This window comes from Gymnogyps californianus, chromosome 15 (genome assembly GCF_018139145.2).
Source record: "Gymnogyps californianus isolate 813 chromosome 15, ASM1813914v2, whole genome shotgun sequence".
NCBI lineage: Eukaryota > Metazoa > Chordata > Aves > Accipitriformes > Cathartidae > Gymnogyps > Gymnogyps californianus.
Genome location: NC_059485.1, coordinates 18,351,403 through 18,377,201, shown reverse-complemented (window position 1 = coordinate 18,377,201; position 25,799 = coordinate 18,351,403). Strand labels below are relative to the sequence as shown.

The 25,799-nt window shown below is 44.7% G+C and overlaps 1 protein-coding gene across 1 annotated transcript in view; it reads right to left on the bottom strand.

Moving 5' to 3' along the window:
* PIGQ (phosphatidylinositol glycan anchor biosynthesis class Q) overlaps nt 1-22,099 on the bottom strand; it is a 28,717-nt gene extending 6,618 nt beyond the window's left edge. Inside the window, exons 1-9 of the mRNA XM_050906214.1 lie at nt 21,954-22,099; nt 20,781-20,912; nt 19,458-19,578; nt 13,870-13,996; nt 12,702-12,855; nt 10,024-10,135; nt 8,061-8,141; nt 6,929-7,043; nt 3,090-3,151 (exon numbers count right to left, since the gene is read on the bottom strand). Of these exons, the coding sequence (XP_050762171.1) occupies nt 3,090-3,151; nt 6,929-7,043; nt 8,061-8,141; nt 10,024-10,135; nt 12,702-12,855; nt 13,870-13,996; nt 19,458-19,578; nt 20,781-20,912; nt 21,954-22,099 (1,050 nt within the window). The remainder of the gene's footprint in view (nt 1-3,089; nt 3,152-6,928; nt 7,044-8,060; nt 8,142-10,023; nt 10,136-12,701; nt 12,856-13,869; nt 13,997-19,457; nt 19,579-20,780; nt 20,913-21,953) is intronic.
* Between the last annotated feature and the right edge of the window lie 3,700 nt (nt 22,100-25,799).

Genomic DNA, 25,799 nt, shown 5'->3' with positions numbered 1-25,799 from the left:
CAGAGTGCCTACAAAGATGGAGCTCTGGGAAAGGGTGATGAAGCAAAGAGTTCATTAGAATTAATCCTGGAGACCTTTGTCAAATTAATTTCAAAGTACAACATTGCTGAAACAGAAGGAGAAAATGCCTGCAGACAGAAGCATCCCTATGAAGTTTAGGAAAAAGGCCAGGGCAGCAGCTCGCACAGGCTGAGGGAAGCCAAAGAACAGCCAGACCCAGCGCGGTCCGGCTGTGGGACGCTGACTTATTAGCAGACATTAAATGGGTCCCAAACAGATTCACAGGAAGCTAGTTCTGAATGCAATCGAAATGAACACTTCTACCAGAAACGGAAGAGCGGAGCTCATACCACCTGAGGTATGTCTAACCCAAACTCACGCAGCTCGTATTTCAAACACATTCTCCAGCCTAAAGGCCAAGGATCGACCACGGCATTTATGGGACATTCTGCATGACTATAACCAACCTCATCGCATTGCAGTCATAGACAGTTAGCTAAAAAGAAGAAAAAATAGGAAAAAAAAAAAAGACAGACCAAAGAAACCTGCCCCCAAAACAAACAACAGTAAAACCTCAGTAACTATTTCTGCCTATTTCCTCCTCTGTAGGCAAACCAGTACGTTTTAAGTGAAAACATGCTGGGAGAGGATAGGAACTGCTGCTGTACAAGGGAGATACACAGTGTATGTTCCTTTGACTATCAGCTACGTGGGCTGGAAGGTTTGGACACAACATTTCTCATTGAAAATCATCCCTAGGCAGAGTGGTGATACCGAGCAGTAACACTTGCCTACTGAGAAATAACAAGAGATGGTTTTACGCCCAGCGCAATATATGCGTCTGCCTCTTCTCTTATAAATGGAAACAAACAAGCAAAACAAAAGCAACCGTTTATTAGGGAAGTGGCAATATGAGTTCCTTTTATGCAATTTCTGTAGTCCAAAGCTATAATATACCCTGATAACATATACATCCTTTGTTTCATAATGGAGCTGTTCCCTTTTCCCTTCCTCTTTTGCTTAACCCTTTTCAAAGCAATCGCTGTGAAAGATGACACTTCTAGCAGAAGGTATACACATGAATCCAACTCATCGTGTCTTCTCACTGGGCTATCAGTTCAGTTGAGCCACACTGCCAGAAATATATCTTCTTGTGCACCAAAATAAGTGATTTTAAACACTAACGAACACACTGAACTATGTAAGACTTCCTGGAGAAAATTAAGTAGCATTTGGAATGGAAATATCATTCCCCACCCTCCGCCTGTCTGTGTCTGGACTTCGCATTCCAGTGATGCTATCTTAAAAAATAAAAAATAATCACTCGGCTGAACCACAAGCTGAATGTGAATGCTCAAAACCGGCATTATTGATTTCTAATCCATTACCAGCGCCCCAAAGGACAGCTGTGAAGGTATCAGTCACCTATAGCTTAAATTATTTTGGGCATAGTTACATGCATACAGCCTTACTTCCATCAAGTATGGCTCCAGAGGGCTACCATATGGGGAGGGGACAAAGCCACTGTGAAATTTCTAGAAAGGAACCATGTACCATAAATAAGAATTTTAGCATGTCACTTAAAAATAGGCATTTTAGATTGTCCTCTCAAAAGACCTATCAAAGTGGTATATTCAGCAGGATTTCTGACACAAGCCCATTTTTCATTTCCACCTGCACAAAGAGAGCAAAAAAGTGCGTTCACTGACTCTCTGCTCATTATTATTTGAACAGAAGGCCAAAAGAGACTTCCACTAAAGCACTTCCACCTCTTGATATGATGACTTACGCTATATTCTAGATAGCAAAAGGATCTTTCTGCAGTGGTCCAAGGAAAATTCATCATATTCATATGACTCACTGCCTCTGCTCTCTAAGTCGTGATCTTTTTCCTCTGGAGAAGCTATCCACCTCATCTCACAAACACACTGATGCCAAATTCTCTGCTCAGCAGCTCCTGTGCCTCATCTTTAGTGTCTGGTGTCCTTTTTATGGAGTCTTCTGGCCACGGAGAATGACAGATTTTTGGTTCTTACACCACTACCCTACAGAAAGACAGGAACTGGGAAGACAGCATGCTTAGGAAATGCTAGTTTTGCCCCAGAAGACATCTGTTAAGGGATTCCCTTTTGAATTGCTGCTAGCTGGTGTGCTGGTTCCGTGCTAATCTGACCTCTGCTGAAATAGGGCTGGGGCTGGACCAGCGATGGAAAAAGCAAAAGAACTGGGAAGCCGCAGTTAATTCCTTCCCACACACTCCCCCAGCGTCCAAGTGTTTTTTATAAATTCTATATGCTACTTGCAGACTCTCCTCCGAGGATGCAAAGAGCAAGAAAAGCGACCCTGTGATACAGCACTACTCCTGCAAAGTCAGGAAATGGAAATTTCACAATCACTCCTGAAAGTGTAATGAGAACTTCACTGCTACCATCACATCATTTCTTTTCAGAAAAAAAAAATTTCCTTTCGTATCTCTGACAATAGAGCATGGAAATGTGAGGTTACAAAAGCACAGGTAACCTTTTTCTATGCACCTTGCCAGAGCAACTCAGGAGAATAACAGGAGGCCCTTCCCTCTCCTGTCTCGCCCACGCACTCCTCCTGCCAGCATCATGGAGCAGCTAAGGCTTTTCAGCACATCTGGAGGAGAAGACCTTTTACAAGCCCTTAACTGTCTTTCATTCTGGATGGTTTAGCTGCCTTCTTTTGCTTCTCTCAGCGTTCAGCAATTAAGATGAAGCTGCATAGAGCCAGGAAGCGAGGTGATAATGACGTGAAGTCTTAATTCCAGAAGTAATAGAGCTCCATGTTTCTCCTGTCTTTCACATTTCATTTCACACCATACAGGACACTGCATTTTCTCTAAACGGAGGACTCAAGCAGGGTATTAAAAAGAAGAGAAAGCAGCAGCCAGTCATTGCAATGTGAAACGTATTTCCCTTGTTTCAGCATTTCACAGCTGAAATTTTTTAAGTGGGGCCTTTCAGTGGGACCAGCTTCACAACTGGTACGGAAGAGAGAAGGACCTTGGGGTCAGTCTGAGGCAAAGCCTGCAGCAGAAAATCTCATGGAGTGCACAAGTGGCTTACCTGCATAAGAAGTCGAAGAGGTTTTCCATCCCGCTGCTCAAGGACTCTGAACTTCACACCAGCTGAAAAGAAACAAAACAAGGAAACCAAATCCATGCTTGGAGAAAAGCCCATGCCATTTGCTGCTCAGCTCTGTTGGCTGAGCACCGATTTCCTAGAAACGGAGTCTTCAACCTTTCTTGATTTGTGAACCCTTACACATTTTCAACAGGAAGCACAGATTCTCCCTATAGTGGTTTTAAGCATAATGACAAACAATGTGTTTCTCTTAGCTCCATTAAAAGCAGCCCTCTGACTTCCAGCTTGAAAACGCAGTCCTAAAGCAAGCACAAAGCCTAGAAATCAGACAGCCAGACCTGATGATGACAAAAGGATTGGAAAAATCTTTCTCTTTTCCCAAACTTCCATCAGAATGGGAACTCCATGTTAACAGCAGGCAGAGAACTCCCCTTTAATTTGTGCTCATGTGGATACAGCACATGTGCAATCTCTGCCTCTTCCAGACTAAGAGAGGAAAGTGGCTGGCCTAGAGACATTAAAAACATTTCAAAGCAATCACTGCCTATTAATCCCCCCATTCGTATGTTTTTAACATGCTACTAACCCCATCAAACCTGCCACTTTCATATTTCCTCTTGGATTTGCTACATTCCCAATACTGTAAAGATAAATAGGAAAGATTTTGGATTCCACCGGTGAAATAGTGCACATGAACATTTAATGCAACATTTAAAACATCTAGGACTAGAGAGGCATTTTGCTTTGAAAGATCTTGAATCACCTCACAGAAATAAAACCAATCCATCTTCTGCAAACCTGTACCAGCCAAGCATGCCCCTATTATTCCTTTCTACAGGTAAGAAGATGAGGCAAGAGTAACGATCTGCCACAGATCCAACCAGTGACTCAGGAGTACAAATAGAAATAAAACTCTTTATCTGTGTAAGCCCCATCGCTATAGTATCTATGTGACTCTTGCACATTCAAAACCCAAAACATTTTCTCTTTTTCCTCAAGGTTTGAATTAAAATTATACAGTTTACTCCTGGGAAAGAACACTCTTGTCTAGCAGAGAGCTCTGGTTTAAACGTTCTCCCCAAATCATAAAGTCTTTTCTGTACAGGACAGGAAGGATTTATCTGCATTTTGCTGGATTATATTGAAACATGGACTTCCCCAATGGCTTCAAAAAGATGTTTGAGTACCCTGGGTCTCAATAAGCAAATGTGCTGGATGACAAAAAGTCTTCAACGTGATTCATTGAGTTTTGGCTAAGAGGAAGTGTCTAAGCCATTCCAGGAACTACTTTTCAGGCAGGCAATTTGTCAGAGAGAGACAGAAACAAGTGGGCACTGACGTTTCAGGTGCATGGTTGAGCACTCTGGAGCCTTATCCTAAGAACAGTCCATTAGACCAGAAAATGCTGCTTCTGTAGATCATGGCCACACACTTCCCTTCTACAGCTACAAGCCAACAATCTCTTAATTAGATTATTTAATTGTTCAAGAGCCTTAAACTTGTAAAGAAACTACATGCACAAAAAGGCTACAAATTTATTTTAGAATGACCTATAGATTACTACAATGCCCAGAAGTCTGAGCAATTCACTTCACAGAAAAAGCAGAAGGCTCAGTCTACTGCAGATCACTCGAGCAGAGAAGAACCCTAAACTATTCCGTGATTGCCAGCTAACTCCAGAGCTCAGGGTTCTGCTTTTTCTGTACACAGACATCACTGATGGCACAAGAGAGGTCAGGACATGAACCCATTTGCTTTGTTTCACATGACAGCGCACTAAAGCAAGCTCACTGCTTGTTTGCATTCCAGTAATCATGGAGACACCACCATGACAGGTCCTACAGAACCATGACAAAACTTGCCCCCAAGTTTGTGATGTGAATATTGGGCAAGGGGGAGAGAGAAGTACAGAGAAAATGAACTGACCTGTTCACAATCAAACAGCATGTTGGTAACTTGTGTGTGGGCAGAGTTTGAGACCCCTGAACCTCACTGCTACGCCTTACTTCACACTATAAACTGACATCACAGTGTACCCATCCCAACCAAGGTGGCATCCCTTGAGCTGACACTGGGCGGATAGCACTCAGAAGGCTTTTTAAAGTCCGAAGTATTTCACTTCGGATGTGTGGAAAGAAAATATGGATTTTGTTTCTGCTGTGTGGATGAATTGTTCACCTATCCTAGCTCAGGCTTCATCAATGTAGTATTTTGTCAATTCACAAACTGAGTCAAACAACTTGGAGGCCAGATGCCACAACTGAACTGAGTTGAACTTAAGCACTGCGCTAACCCCTTGCTGACAGGAAAAGCTATCCATTCATGTTGGTAGAACCATCTTGATGGTGCCTGTAAAATCAGCTGCCATAACATATGCCAGAGGATGTCTTATCCAAGTTCTGAGTCTGAAAAGGGAGGCAAAACCTAAGCAGTGAGGACATCAAGTGATGTGTACTCTCTGAAGTCCTTTGAATTTGATTCACCTGCTCCATCTATTACCACTGCAATGACATGTTTTTGCACTGGGGCAGGAACACAGGCTGCAGAAATTCTCAGATGCCTCCTCGTCTAGCAGGCAGCATGGCATTGCAGTGTTCTCTTTCTTAAAATGTTTAAGAGGAGCAAACCAACAGCCAACAAAGAAAGTAAGTCAGGTAAACTCAACTGAGAAGACAGTCCTCTGCCTGGGTGGAGGCTTATCACCCTGCAGTAGGTAGTTGGTTGAACAAAACTGAGGAGAAGTAATCTAAGACTGATGGGAATACATGGCCTTGCATCTCTCAGTGGCAACAAGATTCCTTTCTACCCTACAACCTGCTGTTTACTGGGTCAGTTTTCTTCAGCAGCATCTCCTGTTCTCCAAAGAGAGCCCTGAAGGGTTAAGCAGTTTCTGCCAGGAAATTCATAGGAACCTGCTGAAGGCACATGTGGAAAAGCAACAGAGTTGGTAACATGGCTCAGCTATACCTTCCCAAAGTCGAGCCTGGCACCGCTCCAACAAAGCTGTTATCAGTTGCCTCAAGCTTCCTTTGCATTTGATGACTAGCCTTGGTTTAGTGATGATCAAGCTCTTTCTTATATTTTAAATTCCTGCTGCATGCTCTTTAAATGGATAGGAGATAATAATTTACACGTGCTTGATTTTAACTAGATTAACCATAGTTGTTGACAGTTAAACCCATTCCAAAATGACCCTTTACTCTGGTGCCAACCATGGCTGATGGTTACCAAAAGCAGAAAAACAATGACTAGGTTCAAAACGGTGACAGGTTAGTCTCAAAAAGAGAACGATTATCTGAAATCTGCCCAGAGCTCTGAAATTAATCCAAACACCTCAGCTCAGGACTTTAGTTAGTCAAGTCAGCACAGAACTGAAGCAGTTCCACTGATTCACAGCCACTGCAGATCCAGCCCTTCGTAACAGTAGATTTTCCAAGTATTTTTGTAATTTTTGTAATTTGGCTTGTTTCAGAGCCCAAACCCCCAAGGTTAACAGCTTGTTTAACTCTCAGAAGTTTTACCTGACCTGGTACTCTAGAACTGGAGTCAAACGATGAACTCATTTGCTTGTTTGGATGTCACTTTTAGTTGCCACAGGCTTTGTAAAGGTGCTCCTGATTCTGCTTCAGCATCACATTTCTTTCCATTGACATCCTCATCCTGCTCCTTGCAGGAATTGCTTAACAGTATGGACAACTGCACGACTTGAGTTCTTTCCTGCCCCCCTGCGTCTTTCCATTCAGAAGCTATCCATTGCATCAAAATTAAATGCACAATGCAAAATCCTTGAACTTCTGCACGTGCAGTGCTGAAGGACTTACCTGCGAGTCTGTAGGATCTGCAGAGCCGAAGGATGATTGAATAAAGAGGCAGAGAGTCAATCAGGTCAACTAGCAAGTGTATCAGGCCTTGCACAATCACCACCAGCAAACGGAGCTATAAAGAAACAGTTTAATAAGAAAATCTTGGAGAATCAGGAGATGCAACACTTGCAAATTCATGAGCTGATCTGCAATCTGACATTGTTGTGCGCTAAGCTAAAGCCTCCCAAAGTGGGTTTGATGTCTAGAAGTGCTGGGCATCCAGACCCTGCGCGAGGTTCCTTGACAGTCTTAGCTTAAGGGTGTAACTGAAATGAAGCTGCTACAGTTGTAGAGGCTGTGACCTGCAAGGACATGAGAACTATTCTGCTTTCAACAGTCATACTCTAGAAGGGAGAATTCAGGCTTCCATTTCTAGTAAACTCCATCACCACGTATCAGTGAATGTACATTTTTTTCTCTCCAACAGTGAACCGAAGTAGCTTATTTCTGCCCGAAGAAACCCCATGTAGAGCATCTAAGCAAGAGCAAAGCAGTCAGAAATGAGCTTCCTGCTCAGTGTTTTCTGTCCCCTGATTAAAGCACCTCTTTTTGTCGGACTGCATTTATTTTTGCTGCCAAGCTCATCTGAAAAGAGAGGGCTCAAAAAAGATGTTGAAACCATGTGATGGCCACTGTCTGTGGAAAATTTTGCTCCAGGCAGGCCTCAGAGAGGACTGGTCATACTGGGGGAAGAAAAGAAAAATAAAGAAGTCCAACCCTCTGAGCAAAGCCTGGCTGAAAGCATTTAACACAGCAAGTTAACTTCCTGGGAAAAAAAAAGGTTTTTTGGATCAAACTAGAGGGGCCGTCACCCCAGACGTGGGATGAAAAGATTAAAAAAATGACTTTCGAGTGAAAGAGAGGGGGACAGCTTGTCCTGCTGACCAGATTTGCTGGGAATTCCCTTCGGAGAAACACAAACGCATATCCTGAATTCCACTTGCTTGGCCTACATGGGCTGTGTGAGAACCCTTCCTGGGACACCCAGACAAATTTGTATTTTCTTTGTGGATGACAGTAAATGACTACAAAATCTTTTTTTAATATCTCAGAAGACAGTATGTGACTAGCTTCAAGGGTTAAATCTTACCAGGGTAAACACCAAATAATACAGTGCAGTTGTAGGCAGGAGGAACAGCAGGATTGTAAACAGCAAAGTGCCAATAAATAGCTAGGGGCAAAAAGAAACACAAACAGTCATTAGCAGAGCAATGGCAAAATAAAATAAAAATAAAAGAATAGGAAACTGTGAGACAATGAAAGTTTGCAAGACTTCTTAATGTGTTTTTTTACTCCCTATGTGACTAATGCTGTTACCTTGAATATTTTCAGTACTACTTCTCTCACTGGGCCTTTTCAGAAGGCTCCCTATTATAGGAGTATGTTTGGAAAGACAAATACGCTGGATCCTGACAGCATTTTTTCCTTTATAGACAATACTCTAGATTTCCTATTGCAGGCCAGATTCCTTAGGAAACAAGACTTACACAATCATGCCATTCGTCCGCTCCCTATCCCCATAAGTTTTAGAGCCATTGGTCAGTTTTTACCAGAAAAACGTGGAAGGGTACAAAGAAGTAGGAATTTGGTAGGGAATTTCATAGAAAATTGAGAAGTATTTTTGTTCCTCCTTGTTTTAGCAGAGCAGGCACCTGGTGAAAAGCTGACAAAATCTGGCTGATAAACATTCCCAGCACTAGAAGCTGGCTGGTCAGTCCAGCCACAGGACTTCTGCCTCTTGCTTGGTGGGAAACTGGGAGAGAGAAAGAAGCTGGAGTTACTGGGGTGGAGGGAGCAATATTCAGAGGATGAAGGAGAAAAATCCATAGGAAAGCAGGTGTCATTAGCTCCACTGCCCACAGAAGAAGTTATTTTTATTCTGGGCCAGCCCAGCTGGCGTAAGTCTAACTAATTCCAACTGGGAGAAATGCAGATTTATGACAAATAGGGATCTGACTCGTCAATTTTCAGTCACCGCTTCCAGAACAGAGAGGCCACAGGAACACAGGGCACTGCCATTTCTGCAAAAAGAGATCATGGCCGTGGTATATTATGAAAGAAAATAACCCAGACAGTCGTGTCACAGAGGTGGATCAACATCCCAGCTTTACGCACGTAACCAGAAATAGATCAGAACCCAATCCATTCTCTTCACAGCAGTTGTTTCTCCCTTCCTCTGTCACTCCACTGCAGTTGCTTAACATCTCCAAAAGTCTTTTAAGGTCTGCTTTGAATGTCTCTTCCCACACAGGCCAACAACATAATTCCCACTGGCCTCCAGAGCAGCAGGATGAAGCCTGAAGTGCCAAACCAATTCTCCTCAAAGTACACAGGGACTGAGCCCTGATGCAAACCGTCTTCCTGGCACGGAAGCTTTTAATCACCAAAGAAACAGAAAAATAGCTCCTCCACTGTGGTGTAAGAAGCTCAAGGTTATCTGTTGCAATGGAGAGAGAGGCACTGGCCCTGGAAGTTACCAAATATTATTGTATTATTTTAGTGATGTTTGCAACTGCCAGCGTGGAGCAGTTCAGGCTCTGCTGAACTTTTGCATGGCACTTCAGAAATTAAAAAGAGCTTACAGCATTTGACAAAAAACTGCCTCTGCTGCTTGAGTGAGAATGTGTGGGCCAGGCTCCAGCGCAACGTGAATGAAACGGGGCCTTTTAATAGAAACGCTGGCACGTCTGTTACTGTGGCAACACTGCTGGGCATCACTTTTTACATTGCCTCCCTCCCCCATACCCACTCCCATGCTCCAGAAGCTGCCAGCATCTGCAGCACCCACTGCAGTTCACCAGGGTGCCTTGCAGGTGCTCAGCACTGGCCAGAATTAGGCCCCCTGAACATGCAGAGAAGTGAAGGGGTGCCGCAGAGCAGCAGAGTCCAAGCGTTTGGTTGAAGAGCCATGGATGCAGAGTGCCGGGACATGCACTTGTTCTGGGCACTACAAAGCCTTCCGTGGCTTCTGTCTCAATATTAGCGGAAGCAGGATAGGATCGTATTGCCCATGGGCAGCATCCTGCAGCGAGCCCCTGGTGCTGCAGCATTACCTGGTCCAAGTCATAGGAGCAGGAATCCACCCGCTGCCGGAGGACGTTCCACTTCTTCCCACGGAACAAGCGCCAGAGAGATGACAGGCCGTAAATCTTCAGGCAGTAGAGCCTGAGCAAAGAGAAGATGCTATGCATCAGAGCTGCGAGTTCCCGAGCTTCAACACAAAACAGCTGTCATCATTACACCCCTGCGCCCACTCACTTACCGACGCCGCAGAACTCGGGGCGGCAAAAGAAATCAACCCGAGAATGACGCAGATGAAATACTAATTGCTCAGCCAACCATATTTGGGCTGGCCCCTGGCATGGGCAAAGCAGGCTACTGCAGACAGCTCTGGACCACCGGAGAGCAATGGCCATGCCATGCCCCGGGGCTGCGGCAAGGCCCTCGATAGGGTGGCCCCTATAAGCAGCAGCAATTGCCAGCGCCATGCCACCACCTTCCCTGCAGCAAAAGAAGCAGCAAGCTTATTCCCCGGAGCTCACCTCTGTCTCTCCAGTTTAGATCTGCCCTGTTCCCCTTGCTTCACACCCCTTCCACGGCAGGAGTGGCCAAGGTCTACCCCTCACACTTGAGTCAACGCAATTCAATTTTGCCTCCACAGCACAGACAGACAAGGGAGAGGACTGGAGCCCCTGCACCTTCTTTAGTAAACCACAGCTTCAAACATCCTTAAGAGTGGGAAGAGAGCAACTAAATGGCCGGTGGCCCCTACCGCATCCTTTCCTTAGGCTTTCATAACTTGGTGCTACAACACTTGGAGCTACTTCCGTCCCAGAAAAATGGCAATGGTGAGAGAAGCTTGGGCTGATAAGGGGTGGGAAATACACTCCTACGGAATAACATCGAGGAAGAAAGAGCCCCTGGGATGGAGAAGAGGCACAAAGAGCCCTGGGCAGCAGTGTCCAACATACAGGGATGTAAAGAAAGGAGACACAGCCAATCTGTGGGGCAGAACAGAGCCTGAGAAAGCCTGAGCTACAAAAGCCAGACTGGTTAACCAGCCTAGTTAAGGCGTGGAGGCTGCTGAGATTTCAAGGCAGCATTGTGAAAGCAGAGGCAAGGAGTCTTATCCAAGAGAAGAATCTGGTTTGAGGAACACCAACTGCTTCAAGGAGTTGGCAGGGTGCCCCCAGACTGGCAGGCACAGCTCGGTGCACTAATCCCTAGGCAGGAGGGCGCCCAGGACAACTCCTCCAGGTTGCTGGTACACACTTGCCCCATAGCTCTGACTAAGGCCACACACTCCCCCGCACACCCTGACATGACACCAAGCGGGTGTTCCTGCTGTAGCACCTGCCCCACCTTCCCTGGCTGCCTGCACACACATGCCCGCTCTCGTTTCACTGTGCGGTTTGTTTCAGAAGGGGATCTCAGGCTTCACCAGCACCTGAACCAGCAAATTCTTCCACCAGCTGCAGGAACGCAAGGTGTTGTGGTGGCTGTGTTGATGTGGGTGACTGCTATCTCTTCCTGACTCTCCACGGGCAGCACCTGGCACAGCAGGGGCAGTTCGGTGCAGCGGCAAGATAACATATAGCTGCTCTATACTTCTAACAAACAGCCGAGGCGGGTAGACTGGCTCCCTGCAGCTCACAAGGGAAAAGCAGTCAGCTGAGAAAACGCTTTTCCTATTTCCACTCTCTGCACAATTAGGAGCAGCAAGGCCACTCCTCACAGACCAAACCAGAAATTCCAGTAATTAGAGGTGTTGGGAAGAGATTCCCCATTACTGACATTACTGATTTCGGGTGTAAACCCTATGCTCACAACAGACCCAATTCATAAATCATATCTCAATATTTCTAACCATTCCCTAAACTACCCATAACTAAAGTTCTACTATTTCTTCTGTTGTTTGCAATGTAAAGCCCTCTGCTCACAGCCTGGGGAGGAATGATGACCATTCTGTACTTTATAAGCCAAAAGTTCCTTTATTTATTACCTTGTCTCTCATCTCCTTGGCAAGAGCAGCTATTCTCCAGTGGCCTGTGTGACTCCTTCCTGCAGCACGTGTTAATGAAGGGCAGGAACAGAGCACATTGGTGGGCACCGTTTGCACAGTAACCCTGACATGCCCCAAAGCCCCCTGCACTCCCACACACTCCCTCAGAGCCTCTGCCCGGCTCTCAGGCCATGGAGCCCTCCAGTAGGTCCAGACAATGACACCAGGATGGTGTCACAGCCATCCTGTAACCCCAAACCTGCCATCTGTGCTCCACGATGCAGACAAGAACCTCTGAAGCAGCGCAGAGGCAGGGACTTTGGGGCTTCTCCAGAAGTACAAGGGTTCCCCTTTCCTCCTCCTCCTCTCCTCCAGTTCCCCTCAAAACTACTGGGTAGCGTGCGACTGAAAAGAGTACTATAAGGTTGAATCAAAGGGATGGGGTGAACTGCTTTCTTGTCCTCTGCCTGTCATGCAGTTTTATTTTTCCAGGTCACTACCACAATAAATAAATATTTAAACGCAGGAGAACTGAAAGATAAGTGCTTGTACTACTGTGGCCATCATTTCTACATGCATAAAAGAACGCAATAATAAATGCTGGCTAAACTGTGAATTCAAGAGAACTACACCAGGCTTGAATGCTCCACAAATTAAAGGCATGGCCTGAGTGTACAGCGGCCCTTCTCTCCAAACATAACAAGACACAGCCAAGAGAGATCAACTCACCTGGCTCCATAGACATAGAAGCAGTAGATGTGGAAGGTCAGAAGCGCAATGATGTCGGAGAGGATGCAGAGAGCCACGGTCAGGCCCAGACAAGCCGACAGACCGACATACCAGAGGATCATCTCAATGAATGGGGACATCAGGTGAATGTAGCCTAGTGGGCATTGCAGAGTGTCAGTATTTGACTGAGACATCTTTCCATTGACACTCTCAAAAGACTGATTCCCCCCACCCTAGAACATTGCTCCAGAAATCATAGCCATGAAAACATGGAAGTAACACTGGAAAACTCCTTTAGATGCCATCTGCTTTTTAGGAGGGCCAACAAAAACTCTCTTTCCCCCCAGGTTTCTGTCCAAGTGTGGCAGCTCTGTGAGGAAGGGGAGGACATGCTCAGCTTGAACAGAGCAATCACCTTGCTCCACATGCGATTTGCTTTTCTAGATTTGTGTCCAGGTTCCTAATTACATTTTTAACTGCGCACATCAACCTTTACCGCAACCATTCCCCTTTTCTTGCTATTCCCACAAAAGCCACCCCATATGTCTTTTGTAAAATAAAACAGTGTGGAGGCACACAGTCTCTTTCATTGTTAAAGTGGAGCAAAGTCACAGAAACAAGACCACACTTGATTGGTGAGCAAAGTAAATCAGTAAAACAACTAAGGAGTTCACGTCCATCATGACTGTACTCCTTTATCAAGACACTTATCAAGGATAGCAGGGGTGTGTTATTTCAAGGAGGGACTTGAAATAATAAAATTGCACTAAGCTGAACTCGGTGATAGGACAGGGTTGGCATTTGCATCCTGAAAGCACACTTCTCATCCCTATCCTATCAGCTGCCTCTTACATGGCAAAGACTACGAAAGCCTACATAAGACCTAAAGCCTTCCCTTGGACACTCACCGCTAATGGCACCAAGTAAGTAAGCTCCGTCATGATTTGCACTTCTTGCAAAGCATCAATACAAGCACTTTATTTAATATGCATGACTTCCTTGTGTGGGAATCCAACTTTGGCTTGAGTTCCCACAGCAGGAAGACTCACAGACAAGTTTGTACTTGCAGAAGTGCATTTTGATTCATTATTCACCTCTAGGCAAACAACAAACGCTCGGGAGGGAAGAGATGAAAAGGAAGGCTGAAAAGTTAAACAATTGCACTTACTAATCCAAAGATGGATGTGGTAAAGGAAGAAGCGGCCCAAAACCTGATCCAAAGCTCGGTTCATTTTCAGTCCAGCTGGTGCTCCCATTAGCCACTGGAGCAGGTCCTGGAGCTCTTCAGCTACGTGCTACAAACACATGGAAGCAAGGCACCTGAGATAAGAGACTGCTACCGCACTGAACAGGTCCAGTGCACTGTACATGCTGCCCCCCCCAAAGTATTCTTACCACACCCTTCAAACCAACGGAAAAAAAAATCCAAACAACTACTTTACAGACAACTAGTTAAATGAGAAATGCACCTTTATTGACTCTACTGAATCCAAACATAACAGCAGAGAGGAAGCTGAACTGCTTAAATGGTCTCAGTGCTGGGAACACGAACTTAGTGTTTGTTTATGGCCGCCTCTGGTAGACTTGCACAGTATGATTTCTTGGTGTAATGAGAGTTCTTGAAATAGATGGCAAGTGCTGGTGCACAAATTGGTTTCTTTGGACAGTCAACTGAAAAGTCAGAACTGAGCAAGTAATCTAACTGTGGGGAAGGCTGTCAGCATTTTCAAAGGGGGAAGATGGCAGTGTACTCATGGGCAAAAAAAGTGATCTTTTACAAACAAATAACCTGTATGTGTTTACAGCAGGGTAGAAAACACAATTATACAAATATATTTCATACCTAAACAAACTTTCTTGATCCTCTGTGGTGTGCTAGGCAAGATTAACCATGCTGTATAGCACTGATCTTGCCTACCACTATCGTGTCTCTGCAGGCTTCATGGAGAGATACTCACGGCATCCCAGTAAAAAAGAAGCTCTCTGAATCCTTGAGAAAAAAGCCTAATGGAGCTCGTCCCCAAATCACTGAGGGCTTTGACTCACTATTTCTGGTGATTTAATCCCAGGCTGATGTTATTTACTGATTTTCTCTCTCCGCCCCATTACTCTGCCGGAGGTTCCCCTTGCAGTCGACAGGGCAGAAGATGGGGTGGCTCTCCTACTCGGTAGTTTGCACCTGACCTACTCGCCTAAGCTGAAACCAGTGGCGAAGTCCATTTACCAGGCGGTGAATTGAGTTAGCTGAGAGCGGTAACCTCCAGCAAACAGGTGGGGAACATATCTGGAAGAAGTGACCTCTCACACTGTCCCGCATGAACAGGGATTGTGAGTAAAAGCCTTCTGTCTCTGAAAATCCCACTTATAGTCAAGTCCATGCAAGTGAATTGCACTGCAAATTGTGCACGTGTAGAAGAATCAAGACAAGCTACCTAAAGCCAATGCACTGTAGCCTACTTTCCCATCATTCATATGGATAATTCCTAAGGGGAAATTATTTCCAAGGAATGATTCCATTTTATTTATTAACCAACAGGATCCTTGCAAAATGAGTTTGTAAACATTTACTTTTAGTGTAGTGGCAAAATTAAGGGCTCCATCTTCAACTTATCCAAAAGGACTGCCTTTTTATTTCATTCATTTTCCCTCTGTCTTACTGGAAGTCAGAACTGATTTGAATCCATGGATCTCACCTCTGTTGACTGAGAAGCGTTAGCTACTTTATAAATAGACTGGTTTTAATATTTAAAGTGTTGGACTGGTAACTTAGGAAAAGCATTTGGGGATTTTAATGAAAGATTTAAATGCTTGAAAGCAGTCCTTCAGCAAGGCTGTTTTTCAGCACTGAACACTTCTGGAGGCTGCCAGTCCCAGAGGTGCTACTAAATTCTGACAGGGACACGTAGGTCTGGGAAGGTGCCCTAGCTTGCTGTTATTGAGCTGGGCAAGGCATTTCAACACATAGTCCTAAGGCATAACCTTGCAGGTTGTTTTCCAGCCAGATATTTTAGGACCGATCAATAGCAAGCAGAATCAGAAAAGGTGACTGGGAGTCCAATTCTCCTGTTGCAGTCATGAATACTGAATGTGGGTGGCCAGTATTAATAAATAAGATACAGTGAAGTGGAAGTGTTTCATAAAGGAGTATAGGGACATTACCAAACTGGAGACTAAAGCTAACATGGTTTAGATGAGATCACTGTGGAAATATTTTCTTTACTGTCATGCTCTTCTTTCTAGTCTCCATATGCAGAGGGTCTAATGGTGATGTGACATGGATGGAGAAGGACACGCAGCGCACTGCGGGTGGGCACCGGGAAGCACAGTGCAAACTTCCTGAGCAGAAAGCACTCCCTACCAGACACACTTGCCCTGCCTCTGTTGCAGGCATTTGGGGCTCTAAGTTACACTATTTTACAAATCAACGTCTAAGAATATTTTCCAGAAAGTGTCCTCACTGCTTGCTTTGTTTATGGATTTGAAGAACATGACTGAATAGGAACTTACATCCAATTATCTCTAAGCCCCAGTAACATTTTTGGAGGCATGATCTATGATAAATATTTAACTGTTTCCAAGAGATTACAGCTTAAGAAAAAGAGACATCAGCAAGGATGAAAGAGGTGAAGGGGGAAAAAAAAAAAAAAAAAAAAAAAAGATGATGGTTTATAAGCAGTTCTTCTTTTCAAAACAGACAAATGTAGCACTTTGAATTGGGTATTTTTGAAAGAAGGCCGTCTTGTGGAAGGCAAAACCAAGGACAACCATTGGAAAGCCTGGTGGGATCGAGAGGAAGGAGGAGGGTAGGAGTTGTGAGGGCACCTACAGAGAGAAGATTATTCACATTTTCCATTCTTGGATTTGAAAGCCTGCTCCAAAAATCAGTCCTTCGTATTGCATACAGCTACTCGCCAGTTACTCCCTAGGTGTCTCTGAATCACATCTGCCTCATTTACTGACAAAAGCAACTTGTTATTACAGTCAGCACAGCGCAGCTCATCAAGCTGTGAAAGTGGGAGCTGCAGTCAATGATGTCTTGTGCATCATTAACAATTGCTAGCTAAGTGCTGATTTGAGAACCATTATATCAGGGGATGAGGAATGATGGCTAGGGAACACGGCTTGATCCTCACATCAGCAGGCTGAGCTTGTGACCCTGGCAGTTGCTGAGAGCTAAAATAACCTACCTGCATCTGCTTCCTTCCAGAGAGACATTTGCTAGGAAAAAAAATGAGCACTGTATCCAGTCCCCACACAGCTACGATTTTGTCAATATTAAAATCAATCAATCAAACCAATAAGGTTGTACGTTATATAAGCCTAGTTTGTCAATATTAAAATCAATCAAATCAATAAGGTCATGTATATAACCTTATAATATATAATAATCTTCTTATAATATATATAACGTTCTATTTACTAACAGATACAGAGACGTAAGGTCAATACCATCATCAGATCTGGGGCACATATCAAAAGCAGAACAGCAAGGAGCATTAGGGAAGGAAAAGTAACTCATTCTGCACATGGGAAAGTTTGTGTTACTGAACTTGGCAACACATAAGCACTTGAGAAAGCCCAAGTGATGGGAATAATGCGTACCAGATGGACACTCAGCAGCAAAGAGGAAACCTACTGCTGAATAGCTAAGGGGAGATTTTGCTGTCATACTGGAAAAGAAGTGGTGCTGGCTTGCACACCACATGCTGAAGTCATTGGTATATTTTGGGATCACTCAGATCTGCATTTTTTAAGGCCTGCACATAATGCATATAAATCAATGCCCACCGAAGGCAGTAAAAGGACTCCAAATGATTTTATGTCCACAATCTAATATGCTTGAAAGAAGAAAGTAAGGCTGGAAACTCAGAGGAGTTGTAAGTGGCCTGAACTGATAAGGTTGGAGAAGCAGAGAAGAAAGGCACCAACTGACTACCAGGCCACCCACGCAAGGAGGAGTTAGCGCTTCCAGGAAAGTAAGTAAACAGCTCTTGGTGATAGCAAGGTAATGAAGTCCACGCATGTAGGAGAGATGGTGAAAATAACTGACGCTATGATGCGTAAGTTGAGTGACAGATGAGCTAAATTACTGAAAGGGGAACGAACGAGCAACTCGCACAGGCAAGCCTATCCAGGACAGGTGCTGGGATTGGATACACCTTGAGCACGGAGAGCGTCCATCTGCCAAAGACGCTGGGCAGATGGAACCCCTCCTGGAGCCACCTGTGAGAACAGGAACGCAGCCAAAAGCCACTTCCTTGCAGACTTGTTAAGAAATCAGACTTCTGAGAGCTGGACACTTACAGTAATCCCACAGGGAGAGCTCTAGAGCACTTAAACTTCTCCAGCTGAAATGTCTGTAAGGGAAAAGACTTAGGAATAAGACTTTGAAAAATATTTTTAGCATATAGCTCAAATACAAGAGCAAGTGTATTGCAAGAATTGTGGTCCTTTCTACCCCACCACTGCTGCTGAAGAGTGTCTGCAGCAATCCTTAAAACATGCAATCCTTAAAAATTTGACTATGAAAGATAACAAAAATAGCAATAATTATGATCCACAACTATGCTGGAGACTCCATACACACTTTCTGAAAGCACAACATGTACAAGAATGATCAGAGACCTATGGCTTGTGACAATTAAAAGTTTAGACATGGACCAAGCAGATCATCATGAAGGGAAATGTGAGCTCTTCCCAAGAAAGACAACATAAGTAGGAAAAATAAATTGCTGCTGGAATTCTCTAATCAGAATAAAATTCCTCCCAACCAAGAAGCTGGAGAAAGAGCATAGAGAGGACGTTCTCCAGCTGCCAGAAAGAAACCAATGGAAAGATCCACCTTCTCTCCCATAAATGAAAGGAAAGTGGGCAGAGAAAAGATTAGGCTGTGCAGCTGCATGACAGTGCTCAACATCGGCTGCACATGTATTCCCAAGACACAGAAGCTCTTAAAACGGAGCTAACTTCAGATTAGTGGTCTGGTCTCCAGCCTCTGAAGTACATTATATGTTCCTTACTGCCACTAAACAGATATATTGGAGTACTGCACCCAAAATGAACCACCAGAAAAGCAGGATAGTATGAGTCATACTTGTTCTTCATGAATTTATGCTGATGTTGAGGGAACTTAGTGGGCAAGAGGAGCTATGTTTGAGAAAATCACAGGACACAGCAAGTTTTCCTAGTTTACCATCTGTACACCAGAGCTCTTAGACAGGATTTCAGGTGTTTGTATCCTGACTAGCTAATGCCTTTGGATGTCCCCATGAAATTCCTTTTCATAAGCACAGCTGCACTGCTCATCAAGTTTGACTTTTCAGTAGTTTATCAGATTCAACCTAGGTTACAGGGTTTTTTTTTCCCCCCTCAAACGCCCCATATAGCAACAACTTGAGGACACTTCCTGTTGACTCCAGAATAAAAGTATTCTGGCTCGATAACCACTCAACCTGCAGCTGCAGAGCTCTGTCCAAGTCATAATTGTTACTTTAGGAGCTGGAGCAGCCCTCCGGTAAACATCTAATTACTATTCACTGCACACGCAAAGCAGAGCTGTGTTCCTTTTGAGCGGCCCCAGCAGGCTTGATTTGAAGATTTCACTGTTGTGGAGGAGACCTAATTTGCATGACTTCACACAGGACTCTCTCCGAAATCCTTGTGCATAAGGCATTGCCTCCTTACAACTACCCCAGGCATCAAGAGTTGGTCAGTACCGACAGCAGGTGAAAGAGAAACGGCTTTGGCCAGACTTACATCAGCCACGGGGATGAGAGTGTCAGCAAGGTGACCAATTCGGTTCTTTCTGTACAGCCAGGACATCAGCAGTATCCCCAGAGCCACATCAATCAGCAGAGAGACAAAGATGTTGGCTTTCCTGCATGCAGGATAAGGAGAAACAATGTTAGAGAAAAAGGAAGGACAGTATTTAATGTTTCAGTGACAATTGTCGGCTTCATTTACATAGCATCTTTAATGTCCCAGGGACACCAGGACAATTTACTGAAGAGGCACGGTGTACAGATCTTTTGACTTTCACTGGTGTGCTGCTACTTCTGTGGCCAAACATGGAGCCACTCGGAGCCTGCCCTCCACAAAACCTTTTTTAGTAAGAGGAGCGAAGAGTGGGATTGAAGCTACAAAGAGGAACGCGAGACAAAATGTGTGTGTATATATATATACACACACTCAGGGGGGGATTTACCAATACGAAGGGCACCAGCACTTGGAGTATCCACGTTGAGATCGGATGGCTTTCCAAGAGGTATATTTTAGTTGAACCAGGTTCAATGTAATAAATATTGTTTCTGGGTACACAAACATACCCAAAAGAGCTGCTGAACTGCCCCTTCACTGCTTCAGTTTCTGAATGAAATTCCATGACATGAGTTATTCGGGAAATCAGATTAAACAATCACAGTTACTTTTGGCCTTCAAATCTGCTAATCTATTTTAAGTGTTCCCTGGGAGTCTATTACTGCAGGATCAGAGAACCACACAGAACAAGACTTGCTGTGTAATGGCCGTAGGGCATTCAATATCTGTCTCAGATCTCTGCCTCTCCCTGTTCCACTCACTGTGCTGTATGTTTGCCTTTTCTGTTACCCTGACTTTGTTAATGCTGTTGGGAGTCTCTGGTCTGCAGTTACTGCAAGAAAGATTCCCCAAAAGAGCGGGTGAAAGAGGGGAGCATTTAAACCTTTCTGCTCTTATGGAAAGTGCCACTGAATACTGATTGCAGTTTTTGGTTAACAGCAGCATATGTGAAAGCAATGAGCTTGTGGGAGTAGCGACAGGAAAGCACTACACACATGGGTGCAGTGCAAACTTTCTGTGGGCAACATCCTGGTTGCCTTTCCCAGGCTAGGGTAAAAAGGCATATATCTGGCAAAAGGCATAATTAATATAAACAGAGTGCAGAGCAAAGATCTGCAAACTAGCAGGGAGTAGAGCGAGCAAGGCAACATGACATGGTGCAGCGAGGACCCCGTAGTGCTGTGCGGGCACAGGATCCATGGTTTGGCTTCCCCAAAGGAGACAGGGCTAGAGCAAAGACGTGCATGACTGTGTATTCTTTACCTCATTAGCTGAGTCTGGTTTTGAGCCTTCTTGTTGCTGCTGATGACCTGGAGGTGCTGCAGGCGATGTCCCAGCTGCTCACAAGTTGAGAGTTTGCTCCATAGGAAAGACAAAGGCCAAAACTTCAGCACCCTGCAGAAACACCACGGGAATGTCCCCTTTTGCTTTTGCCACATAGCAGGCTGTCCAGCGTACAAGCTCCATGCAAAACATTCAGTGTAAAGTTAAGGTTGTGCAACCAGAGACAGTGTCAACATGTTATCATTAAAGAATATTAGATGTTAACTACTCTCTTAAAGGTTAACAGAATTAAGGCAGCCTTTTCAGACCAAGACATCTAAAGCAGACAACCCAACCTCTCATTTCCATTCTGTAAAACCACGTGCCTTGCTCTTCCAAGGAAGCCAGAAGGCAATCCTGATTCCACCCTGTGCTTTGGGATACATCACTGGGATTGCACACTGCTCGGAGTCTCCAGGAGACTGGAGTCAAGGCAGTTGTGTGTACAGCGCAACAACACAACATGGTGTAACTGTTCCACAAATCCCAGTGTTGCTAATCACGAGTCGCTATCTAGTGTGAGCTTGGTATAACAAACAGCTGTGTTCTCCCGGCAGTTTCTGTCCCTTTTTCCCCCTCTTTTCTTTTTCTTGCACTCGCCCCTTTTCTTTTTTTCTTTATTCCTTCCAAATTCCCTTCTCAGGGTCTTCATTTCTATCTTCTCTCCACTGCCTTGCCAAGGGTGACCAGCATTATGTAGATAACATGACATTTAGCATTTAATTAGGTTTCAAAGTTAACAGCCACGTTAGGCTTGTAGGGGAGGAAATATTCACACGGTTCTTTCTTTATGACTCAGAAGAAAACTACTAAATGATGCTCAATTATTTTTGGGAGTTACTTTTATTACCACACAACCTATAAAGAAAGGAATGATGGTGATTTGTGTAGTCTAAAATGACACCACTGGATGCAGGCTCATCAAAGAACGCACAGTAGCAGTACAGCAACAAAGCACCATGTTTGTTGTGGGGAATAAATTCTGATGTGGACATGATTTGGATCACTTCTTTCTGGTACACAATGGTTGTTTCACTATTCTCACAGTGTTTCACTGTTTCTCATTAAAGGTCCAGGAATCTATGTTTACTTTTAGTCACTTCCTTCACCTACTCTCTTACTGCTTTGGCATGCTCCTTCAGTTTACATTCATTCCAAACATTAAAATTATTCCTGGTATCCTGCTTCGCTTTTGAAATTGTACAGCTGTTTGGATCAGTAGTGAGCGTGGCCTGGAGACGTCCCTGCAACGTGTGCATGCCTCCCCCAGATTTCATCCGGAGCACCTCAGCCTGTCGGCCAGCAGCAGAGTGCCTTCAGGACTGGCCAGGATAAAGAGCAGGGTGGGCAGACTGGGGCTGCGGCCGCTATTTATACATTTTACACAAATCACAAGGGTATGGCTCGTTCAAAATCCTGCTCGGTTCACTGCGGTTGCTATCCCCTTCCTCCCCCCATCCTCCTGAGCCCTTTCAACCATCCTTCGTGCAAGGTTTGTCAGCTTAAAAAACAGAGTGCTGAAGTCCCCCCTTCCCCTCCCCATTCAAATTTCAGACACATTGGTTTTGAAATACACGCAGTGTACTGTGAATCACTCTTCTTAATTTGAGGCCTCCGAGTTACTCAGCTCTTCGTTACAGCCTCCCACCTTAGAGACAAATGAATGCACTGTTCTTCAGCTGACTTGTCAGGAGGTGATATCTAAAGTGGCAGAGGAAAGAGTGCCGTGCAGGGGAGGGAGACATGGGCGGCGACTGCACTGGCCACTGATCTGAAAGACCTGGGTTTGCAGATTCACCGAGGCACAAGCGCAGATGAGTTTTCTCTTCCAATTATATCCTAGCCCAGTCGTTACAAATTCTGGTGTGGCAAACCTTTGCTAGAGCAGAGAATTGCACCTGAAATGCAAAGAAGGGGGAAGGAGAAACGTTCTACCTGTGTGGTTATGTACAGATGGCTGAAGGTGGAAAATGACTGGTCAAACCAACAGCTGTCAGACCATCTCAGTTCAAGCAGAAAGCAATGGCTCTGGGGCCCTGTGGCTGACAGTCTCCCCATCCTCTCCCAGCAACGTGTCTCTCTTACCATCCATTGCTGCTCCACAACTCCCCAAGCTAGAGGCAGCCAGCTTGTGGGTCACCCACCAACCAGACACCCCTGGTCAAAGGAAAGGACAGGCCGCTGCTCTCTTCTGCCTGAGGAACATCTTGCACAAGCGAGAATGATGTCCAAAGCAGCCTCATCCCCAGGAGCACCCCGCAACGTGTGCGCCCACTGCAGCCTGCAACGGGTAAAGGCATCTCCTTGATTGAACAGGGTGGGCTCAAAAGACACGTCAGAGGTCTGTGCTTGTCTGTACTATGACTGACTCTCTTTTCTTTTCGCTTACCATCAAGAGAACAACCTCTATTCCACTTACATACTTACTTTGGAAAGTAAATCCATACATATACTTATTTAAATAAAAATACAAACATACTGCAAAAAGCTCAATATAATAGTTGCAAGATGTGCTACGGTAACTCTCATCTCTAGGAGGACTGAGGAAGAAAGCCAAAAATATTTCTTGCGTGGTCTCCTACCCCTATGCGTATCGACTATGCATTGCCATAAGTGTTGCGCTTGTTTACCACACACTATATAGAATGATTTTCAGAAGTGCAATGGAAAACCAACCAAATTAAAAAAAACAAACAAAAAACCAGTGACATTGTGTCATTGCATTATTTAAGCAGCAGGAGATCTTTGGGGTATTTCCAAATATAAGGAACTTTAGCAACAAAGGAACCTCGCCTGCATGAGTAAATCTTGATTTTCCAATTCAATTTTTTTTCCAAGAGTGAGAGTGTATTTTTCAGATATCAGATGAAAAGCAATCTTTCCGAATCTGGATCACATGCAAATATTAAAGCTCCATTAACCAGAACCCCCAGCTGTCTCTTTGCTCCTTGCTAGAAACTGTGGGAGTGCCTCCCTTCTGGATGAGGAATCAGAGGTCATGGTGTTTGTAAACGGACTTCTTTTAAAAGGAGCACACAGAGTTTACTGCCTCAATACTAAATCATCCTGATGTCCCCAACAGCACACTAGAGACCTTCAGCGGTAATGAAAATCCTGCACACAAGTCCCTCTGAAGAGGGAATTGCAATGGCCACCCCTTAGCACAAGGTGGTGCTGAAGAAATGCCTTAATTTGAGATATACAGGACTGGAGAGCACTCGGTGAGCTCGGATGGATGTCAGCGCTCACTTTCTGAGATTTCTAATGCTGCTGCCCTGCTTCCCCAGTGCAAATACACAACAGTGGCATAGCCAAAAAAGCCCCAAGCCTCCGCAGCCTGAGACGACATCACTGATCTCTTTCTTTAGCTTTTCAAAGCTGACTATCCCTTAACATCACAAAAACCTGGGAAAGAAAGAAGTCCGGTGACCAGAAGGAGCAAAAACCTGGTAGATGTTATTTTATGGGACATCCTTTCCCAGCACAGGGAGGAGGGGACTGGAAGGACACATGCATGTGACATCTTGAACCCTCCCTGCCTTGCGTATGTTGGCACAAAGGAGGCTGTACCACACACCACGTGCTAAATTGAACCGAATTCCATTAAATGACTTAGAAGGTCAAGCAGGAGGTTTGTTATAAAGCCAGGTACTAATCTCTGTTCTCCAAGACTGATGTTTTAAAACACCTGTAAGACAAGTAAATATAATGCTCATACTATGGGTGAATAAAACAAAGCAGAAAGAAACCTGTATCTATCTCCCAAGGTTAAGAACGAGTTCAACCCAGGTTTACTCACAGCAAGCCTCGCGTTCTGCGTGCTGGTACGTACAGCTGGCTGCTAGCCTGGCTGCTGCTCTGGCTCAAAACGTCCGTACTGGGCTTAGGAAAAGCTGAAATCAAAATAGCTCCCGCTAAGCTGGGTAGCAGCTTTCTGTGCCCAAACTGCCAGACTGAGCTTGAGCTCCCAAGTTATGCTTAGACTATGGCCTTCTGGAGACTTGTGAGGCTTGGGCTTAACCTGACTCTATGCCTGGTCTGAGTCCTAGCATCGATCAAGGTGGGCAAGTCTGACCTTGAGACCAAGTGCCTACGCAGAAAAGGATCATCCTGTTTGTTGGTAGTCGCACACAGTCCACAGACAGCCAGAAAAAGGACCTTCAGAGCTCACTCCCAATCTTCTACCCAACCGCAAAGCTCTGATTTAGTTACCATTAACAACCATGAACGCATAGTCAGCGTCTACAGAGCAGTCCCAGGAACCAGTGGGCCCTGATTATATCAGGTTTAGGTTTGACCCTAAATCTCTTCCAATAGAGTAGTCCAAAACCAGACGGTTTTCCCTTTGCGTACCAAAATGCGTAACCCAACTGTTCAGAGAATCTTTGCATATGAAGAATTTCACTGTAATTTTTTTTACGACAGTTTCTTACAACTGGAAACCTGTTAAAAGACTCCGTTCCTCATACCCTTAGGCTGTACTTGAGAAGATTTATCCATGAATACAGTAGTAGCTGTTATCCAAATTTCATCAATTAAAGTGTCCCCTTGCAGCATGGAACCTGAACTCCACTCCCCTCTCTGGCACAACCTCTCTAGGCAGGCTGACCAGATGTGTTATTAAGCTTTATAGGCAGAAGCTTCTCCCCTTCAAATCTGCTCAGAATTCCTCTTTAGTGCAAGCGCTTGCCACGCATTACATTTGAAGCATCCTATTCAGTTTCATGGTTGTGACAACAGGATTTCACCAAGGATTCATGTAGGCCAGCATTCCCCGTAACCTGCTATACGGTGCCAAGGTTGCAGCACCATCGTCTGTTAGAGAGACGACAGATTTAGACACACTATTTGCTGATGTTTCACAGCTGTGGAGGGATTCATAGCAAACAGGGAGTAGGGAGTCCCAGCCATCAAGCCATTAAGGAGATTCTCATGTCATTCTGTCAGCCATGGAATAGC